Source organism: Salvelinus namaycush, unplaced genomic scaffold (assembly GCF_016432855.1).
Source record: "Salvelinus namaycush isolate Seneca unplaced genomic scaffold, SaNama_1.0 Scaffold3447, whole genome shotgun sequence".
In the NCBI taxonomy this organism is placed as follows: Eukaryota; Metazoa; Chordata; class Actinopteri; order Salmoniformes; family Salmonidae; genus Salvelinus; species Salvelinus namaycush.
Window position 1 is genome coordinate 11,313 of NW_024060394.1, and position 8,638 is coordinate 19,950.

Consider the following 8,638-nt stretch of genomic DNA (forward strand, 5'->3'; position numbering starts at 1 on the left):
CACACAAATGGGCTTTGTTACAGACAGAAATACTCCCCCCCCCACCCCTCTGACGATCCCACAGGAAACCCGGATGTGGAGGTTCTGGTCTGGCGTGGTCTGCGGTTGTGAGGCCGGTTGGACGTACTGCCAAATTTTCTAAAACGACGTTGGAGGCAGCTTATGGTAAAGAAATGAACATTCAATTCCCAGGCAACAGATCAGGTGAACATTCCGCTCCCTCAAAACTTGAGACATCTGTGGCATTTTGTTATGTGACAAAACTGCACATTTTATAGTGGCCTTTTATTGCCCCCAGCACAAGGTGCACTTGTGTAATGATCATGCTGTTTAATCAGCTACCTGTCAGGTGGATGGATTATCTTGACAAAGGATAAAATCCTAACAGCGATGTAAACAAATTTGTGCACAAAATGTTTGGAACATTTCTGGGATCTTTTATTTCAGCTCATGAAACATGGGACCAGCACTTTACATAATATGTGTCACGTTCTGACCTTAGTTCTTTTGTTATTTCTTTGTTTTAGTATGGTCAGGGCGTGAGTTGGGTGGGTTATCTATGTTCGTTTTTCTATGTTGTTTTTTTCGTTTGGCCTGGTATGATTCTCAATCAGAGGCAGTTGTCTCTGATTGAGTTGTCTCTGATTGAGAATCAAACTTAGGTAGCCTTTTTCCACCTGTGTTTGGTGGGTGTTTATTTTCTGTGTCTGTGTGTTCCACACGGAACTGTTTCGGTTGGTTATTTCACGTGTCGTTTATTGTTTTGTTTCAGTGTTCGATTGTTTTAATAAAGAGCATGAACACATACCACGCTGCGCATTGGTCCTCCGATCCTTACTACTCCTCCTCGTCTGAGGAGGAGGAAGACAGCCGTTACAATATGTTTACATTTTTGTTCAGTGTAAAAAGCCAATACTATCTACACGTTAGGTAACTTATTACTTGTCGATAAGAGTTTGTATGGAGAAATGTGGAGGTTTTCCCAAACCTGGGCCTTGAGTGATTACGTCAAAGCTTGCAACAGTAGTAGTTCTGTATGATAGCCACATTAGCAGCTAATTAGCATTTCATTTTGGGGGATAATTACAGGCGAAAATATTGACAAAAGTTACCTTGTCCGAGAGAGATATGCTCAGTTATCAAAACATCACGTCAGGGTAAGTCTTAACGAAACACAGACCTTATTTAAATCACATGGTTATCAAATCGCAAATGAATTACTTAAAAATCATACAATGTGATTTTATGGATTTTTGTTTTAGATTCCGTCTCTCACAGTTGAAGTGTACCTATGATAAAAAAATTACAGACCTCTACATGCTTTGTAAGTAGGAAAACCTGCAAAATCGGCAGTGTTTCAAATACTTGTTCTCCCCACTGTATGTATAGGGGTAAGGTGACTATATACAGGGTCAGTACCATATTAACAATGTACAGAGATACCGGAGTGATGGAGGTAGATATGTATAGGGATGAGGGGACAGGGATACTGGAGTGATGGAGGTAGATATGTATAGGGGGAAGGAGACAGGGATACTGGAGTGATGGAGGTAGATATGTATAGGGGGAAGGAGACAGAGATACTGGAGTGATGGAGGTAGATATGTATAGGGGGAAGGGGACAGGGATACTGGAGTGATGGAGGTAGATATGTATAGGGGGAAGGTGACTAGGCAACAGGATATACGATAAACAGAGTAGCAGCAGTTTGTATGTGAGTGGATGTGTGGGTGTGTGGAGTCAGTACTAATGTATATGCATTTTATGTGTTTTGTGTGTGTGTTGAAGTGACAGTGTCTGTCAGTGTGTAGAGTCCTGTCAGTGTGTAGAGTCCTGTCAGTGTGTAGAGTCCTGTCAGTGTGTAGAGTCCTGTCAGAGTGTAGAGTCCTCTCAGTGTGTAGAGTCCTGTCAGTGTGTAGAGTCCTGTCAGTGTGTAGAGTCCTGTCCGTGTGTAGAGTCCTGTCAGTGTGTAGAGTCCTCTCAGTGTGTAGAGTCCTCTCAGTGTGTAGAGTCCTGTCAGAGTGTAGAGTCCTGTCAGAGTGTAGAGTCCTGTCAGTGTGTAGAGTCCTGTCAGAGGCCTGTCAGTGTGTAGAGTCCTGTCAGTGTGTAGAGTCCTGTGCAGAGTCCTGTCAGTATGTAGAGTCCTGTCAGTGTGTAGAGGCCTGTCAATGTGTAGAGTCCTGTCAGAGTCCTGTCAGTGTGTAGAGCCCTGTCAGTGTGTAGAGTCCTGTCAGAGTCCTGTCGGTGTGTAGGGTCCTGTCAGTGTGTAGAGTCCTGTCAGTGTGTAGAGTCCTGTTAGTGTGTAGAGTCCTGTTAGTGTGTAGAGTCCTGTTAGTGTGTAGAGTCCTGTCAGTGTGTAGAGTCCTGTCGGTGTGTAGAGTCCTGTCGGTGTGTAGAGTCCTGTCAGTGTGTAGAGTCCTGTCAGTGTGTAGAGTCCTGTCAGTGTGTAGAGTCCTGTCAGTGTGTAGAGTCCTGTCAGAGTCCTGTCAGTGTGTAGAGTCCTGTCAGTGTGTAGAGTCCTGTCAGAGTCCTGTCAGTGTGTAGAGTCCTGTCAGAGTCCTGTCAGTGTGTAGAGTCCTGTCAGTCTAAATATCTCCAAAGAAATCTTCAGGCAATCCAATTTAAACGTTATTCATCTATTCGCATACAAGCATCGCATATCCCGGAGTGTTGTCTACCTAACATGCTGTCTGGCTGGTTTCTGTCGGTGTGTAGAGTCCTGTCAGTGTGTAGAGTCCTGTCAGTGTGTAGAGTCCTGTCGGTGTGTAGAGTCCTGTCAGTGTGTAGAGTCCTGTCGGTGTGTAGAGTCCTGTCGGTGTGTAGAGTCCTGTCAGTGTGTAGAGTCCTGTCAGTGTGTAGAGTCCTGTCAGTGTGTAGAGTTCTGTTAGTGTGTAGAGTCCTGTTAGTGTGTAGAGTCCTGTCAGTGTGTAGAGTCCTGTCAGTGTGTAGAGTCCTGTCAGTGTGTAGAGTCCTGTCAGTGTGTAGAGTCCTGTCAGAGTCCTGTCAGTGTGTAGAGTCCTGTCAGTGTGTAGAGTCCTGTCAGAGTCCTGTCAGTGTGTAGAGTCCTGTCAGTGTGTAGAGTCCTGTCAGTGTGTAGAGTCCTGTCAGTGTGTAGAGTCCTGTCAGTGTGTAGAGTCCTGTCAGTGTGTAGAGTCCTGTCAGTGTGTAGAGTCCTGTCAGAGTGTAGAGTCCTGTCAGAGTGTAGAGTCCTGTCAGTGTGTAGAGTCCTGTCAGTGTGTAGAGTCCTGTCAGTGTGTAGAGTCCTGTCAGAGTCCTGTCAGTGTGTAGAGTCCTGTCAGTGTGTAGAGTCCTGTCAGAGTGTAGAGTCCTGTCAGTGTGTAGAGTCCTGTCAGAGTGTAGAGTCCTGTCAGAGTGTAGAGTCCTGTCAGAGTGTAGAGTCCTGTCAGTGTGTAGAGTCCTGTCAGTGTGTAGAGTCCTGTCAGTGTGTAGAGTCCTGTCAGAGTCCTGTCAGTGTGTAGAGTCCTGTCAGTGTGTAGAGTCCTGTCAGTGTGTAGAGTCCTGTCAGTGTGTAGAGTCCTGTCAGAGTGTAGAGTCCTGTCAGTGTGTAGAGTCCTGTCAGTGTGTAGAGTCCTGTCAGAGTGTAGAGTCCTGTCAGAGTGTAGAGTCCTGTCAGTGTGTAGAGTCCTGTCAGTGTGTAGAGTCCTGTCAGTGTGTAGAGTCCTGTCAGTGTGTAGAGTCCTGTCAGTGTGTAGAGTCCTGTCAGTGTGTAGAGTCCTGTCAGTGTGTAGAGTCCTGTCAGTGTGTAGAGTCCTGTCAGTATGTAGAGTCCTGTCAGTGTATGACCCTGTCAGTGTGTAGAGAGTTTAAATATTGAAATAATAGGTCAATAAAGATACAAGGTTAACTTGGCCCATGTAGCTATTTTGTTAGCTATTTATGTCAGAAATAACAGCGGAAACATTTCGTGAAAACAGAGTAAAAATAAACAACAAAATAATCACAAAATATCAAAGTTGGGTCGGAGCAAAACAGTGGCCGTCCAGTACGGCGCAATCTTGATGTGTGTTCTAATGTGTTGTGCTGACCAAGAGCCAATCAGACTCTGGATATGGACCCACCTGCCTGGTTCTAGCCGGACAGCCTGTAGTCAGAACCTTAACCATGTTCTAATGTGTGGTGCTGACCAAGAGCCAATCAAACTCTGGATATGGACCCACCTGCCTGGTTCTAGCCGGACAGCCTGTAGTCAGAACCTTAACCATGTTCTAATGTGTGGTGCTGACCAAGAGCCAATCAAACTCTGGATATGGACCCACCTGCCTGGTTCTAGCCGGACAGCCTGTAGTCAGAACCTTAACCATGTTCTAATGTGTGGTGCTGACCAAGAGCCAATCAGACTCTGGATATGGACCCACCTGCCTGGTTCTAGCCGGACAGCCTGTAGTCAGAACCTTAACCATCAGCGATATGTACTAGTGGGTGATTCACAGCCGACCTCTCAGACGAGCTAGCCGTTTTTACAACACCACTGCCCCGGACACACCATTACCTCCCCCTCTGGCGAGGAAGACCAACAACTTGCATCAAATCTAAATCATTGATTCACTTTCAAATATCATATTCTAATCTAGATTCATATTTTGCTAATGAAATATTCATAATAATGTTAATAGAAATCAGGCGTGTTTTCTATTCATTCAGTCAATTCTGTTGCAAAACCTTTCTTAAACGGAAGCAAACGGAATGAAACAGGGAGGGACTTACCTGAGTTTGTCCAATAGAAACTCCAAACAGTTGCATAACGTTCCAAACAGTTGCATAACGTTCCTTTGTGCAACAGAATCGGCGGAATAAATACACCCCAGGTTACAATATGTACAGACAGAGCCGATCTATGAATTATATTTCTATGGCGCCGCCCTCATTACGGTGACGTGGCCCTCTAGTCGAAAGCGACAGGACTGGAAACCTGCGACAGCATCACACGTCAGAAAGGCTAACTGAGTCTGCAACGAACTCAATTACACATCAGCGAGAAATAACGTAAGGAATGCATTGGGTATTTTTGCTGAAATGTAGTCGAATTATTATTTTTTTTTAATCAAAGGCTGTATTGCCTTCCTCGCCGATTTGCCGGCGACTTGTGCTGTGCAACGTTGGCCACTGATGAAAATAGCATGACAATGGCCATCCTCATTTTGTAGGCATAACTAGCTAACGTCAGGATAGTCTTAATCATGTTATCAACTATTCATAATGTGCCATTATTAATGACTAGTCGGCCAACCATCCATGTTTTGTTACGCTAGCTAGCTAATAGTCGAATGAATGGCGGATAGTTAGGTAACTAACGTTAGTGTCGTATTCTAAACAACTGGGCATGGGGAACTCGTAAGTCTCCGACAACAGTGCGTTCAGAACCACTGGGAACTTGTTACTCCGACTGGGGGGAAAAGATTCCAACGTTCATCCAAATCGGGATTTCGGGCCTCTTTCTAGAACTTGAGGTCGGAAACCCGGAGCTAACTGATGTCAGGATTTAACATTGTAGTTCTCCGAGTTAAGTTGTTTTGAATGCGGCATCAATCTATTAAAGTAGACATTTTCCCTGACACCCAAAAGTATTCGTTACATTTTGAATGCTTAGCAGGACAGGAAAATTGTCCAAATCACGCACTTATCAGGAGAACAAACCCTGGTCATCCCTACATCAGCTTATCTTCAGCAACAAAAAAAAACAATTACTTCCGGGTCGCGGAATTGGGGATATGTTCAAAATAAAAGTCCTTACGCGTAATAGTATACGTGTTTATTCATGATGTAATAGTATATGTGTTTATTCATGATGTAATAGTATACGTGTTATGATGTAATAGTATACGTGTTATGATGTAATAGTATACATGTTTATTCATGATGTAATAGTATACATGTTTATTCATGATGTAATAGTATACGTGTTTATTCATGATATAAGCATGCCCCACTCAAAAAATGTAGAACTAGGAATAGATATAGTCCTTGGTTCACTCCAGACCTGTCTGCCCTTGACCAGCACAAAAACATCCTGTGGCGTTCTGCATTAGCATCGAATAGCCCCCGCGATAGGCAACTTTTCAGGGAAGTTAGGAACAAATATACACGGGCAGTTAGGAAAGCTAAGGCTAGCTTTTTCAAACAAATTTGCATCCTGTAGCACAAACTCCAAAAGGTTCTGGGACACTGTAAAGTCCATGGAGAATAAGAGCACCTCCTCCCAGCTGCCCACTGCACTGAGGCTAGGAAACACTGTCACCACCGATAAATCCATGATAATCGAGCATTTCAATAAGCATTTCTCTACGGCTGGCCATGCCTTCCACCTGGCTACCCCTACCCCGGTCAACTGCCCGGCACCCTCCACAGCCACCACCATTTCTCCTTCGCCCAAATCCAGATAGCTGATGTTCTGAAAGAGCTGCAAAATCTGGACCCCCACAAATCAGCCTGGCTAGACAATCTGGACCCTCTCTTTCTAAAATTATCTGCCGGAATTGTTGCAACCCCCATTACTAGCCTGTTAAACCTCTCTTTCATATTGTCTGAGATCCCCAAAGATTGGAACGCTGCCGCGGTCATCCCCCTGTTCAAAGGGGGAGACACTCTAGACCCAAACTGCTACAGACCTATATCTATCCTACCCTGTCTTTCTAAGGTCCTCGAAAGCCAAGTTAACAGATTACCGACCATTTCAAATCCCACCGTACCTTCTCCACTATGCAATCTGGTTTCAGAGCTGGTCATGGGTGGACTTCAGCCACGCTCAAGGTCCTAAACGACATCACAACCGCCATCGATATTATTCTACAATGAGAAGAAAATAGTCAAAATAAAGAAAAACCCAGGACATATAAAGACCCCCCCCCCCCTCATCATGATGATGATATGTATGTTTCCCCCCCCCTCCAGAATGGTAATGATATGTATGTTTCCCCCCCCCTCCAGAATGGTAATGATATGTATGTTTCCCCCCCCCCTCCAGAATGGTAATGATATGTATGTTTCCCCCCCCCTCCAGAATGGTAATGATATGTATGTTTCCCCCCCCCTCCAGAATGGTAATGATATGTATGTCCCCCCCCCCTCCAGAATGGTAATGATATGTATGTTCCCCCCCCCCCTCCAGAATGGTAATGATATGTATGTTTCCCCCCCCCTCCAGAATGGTAATGATATGTATGTTTCCCCCCCCCTCCAGAATGGTAATGATATGTATGTTTCCCCCCCCCTCCAGAATGGTAATGATATGTATGTTTCCCCCCCCCCTCCAGAATGGTGACTGACGTGCAGCTGGCCATCTTTGCCAACATGTTGGGTGTGTCTCTGTTCCTGCTGGTGGTCCTATATCACTACGTAGCCGTCAACAACCCCAAGAAACTGGAGTAGAACTGGCCTGGAGAGGAGGTGAGGATTGTGGGAAGGATGTAGCCAGAGATCCCTCTCTACCATATGTTTTTCTCTTCGAGAAGGCTCCGTTTCTCAAATAGGGCAGCTCAGAGCCGGGTATGGCTCGAGCATGTACCTTCATCCAAGTATTCAATATTCCAATGTACCCCGAATTCGCCCAGTATCCAGACTGCCAGATCAAGTCCTCATACTAGCTAGCTTAAACAGAGCTGCGTGGACTGGCGTTGAACAACAAAGGAGCTGATTGGCTGACTATCCTGTTGTCCAACGTGACATAATGGTGTGAACGAGGATGAAAATGGCAATGTTCTTAAAAAAAACAGCGGTATTTCCAGCTTCTTGATCTGGCAGTCTGGATCCTGGGCGAATTCGGGGTACATTGGAATATTGACTACTTGGATTGGTGAGGCTGTGGCTTCATCCCATATGACACCCTATTCCCTATTTAGTGCACCACTTTTGACCAGGGCCCAAGTAGGCAATAGGGTGCAATGTGACTCATGGCCTGTCCTCACAGGTGGCGGCGAGGGGGACCAGAGAGAGCAGCAGTGAGACTCCTGTCCTCACAGGTGGCGGCGAGGGGGACCAGAGAGAGCAGCAGTGAGACTCCTGTCCTCACAGGTGGCGGCGAGGGGGACCAGAGAGAGCAGCAGTGAGACTCCTGTCCTCACAGGTGGCGGCGAGGGGGACCAGAGAGAGCAGCAGTGAGACTCCTTTCCTCACAGGTGGCGGCGAGGGGGACCAGAGAGAGCAGCAGTGAGACTCCTCTTCTTGTCACCTTCATCGTCGTCTTTTCTCCTTCCCTGTCTGTCTCGCCCAGCCTGTACAGGAGTGTTTTCTAATAAAATGTCTGTCAACAAATGCCTATCAGTTTGGTGATTGACTGAAAAACCTTGTTGGCATTTCTACTAACATTACGTGAACACACATTACAGTACTGCAATACGTGCACTCTGGATGGAATTCATGGATTTTGGCCAGCTGGGCCTCTAGACCGCAATACCTACTAGCCTGGGTCCAAAATCGGTGCCGTGGGATATTTGGGAACACAAAAAATGTAGCAGGGTCTGGAAAGAGCCAGCCAGTACACTATGCAGAGCACACACACACAGCTTTCTGCAAACATGTATTCAGTAACTGATCTACTGTTGAAGTCCTAGTGTACAATTGTTTTATGTCAGATGGCCATCTGTAATAATTGTTGTTTTTAGATCAACTTTAATATTGCAGA

The 8,638-nt window shown here is 45.7% G+C and overlaps 1 protein-coding gene across 1 annotated transcript; it reads left to right on the forward strand.

The window, feature by feature from the left end:
- The first annotated feature begins 4,870 nt into the window (after positions 1–4,870).
- LOC120040358 (dolichyl-diphosphooligosaccharide--protein glycosyltransferase subunit 4) lies at positions 4,871–8,272 on the forward strand. The gene is made up of 3 exons (XM_038985547.1): positions 4,871–5,004; positions 7,272–7,404; positions 7,925–8,272. Exon 2 carries the CDS (start codon positions 7,273–7,275, stop codon positions 7,384–7,386), a length of 114 nt encoding a protein of 37 aa, XP_038841475.1. The 5' UTR covers positions 4,871–5,004; position 7,272; the 3' UTR covers positions 7,387–7,404; positions 7,925–8,272.
- Positions 8,273–8,638: the final 366 nt, after the last annotated feature.

Excerpts from the sequence above, each read along its gene's own strand:
- LOC120040358 (XM_038985547.1), top strand. The coding sequence starts at position 7,273 with ATGGTGACTGACGTGCAGCTGGCCATCTTTGCCAACATGTTGGGTGTG.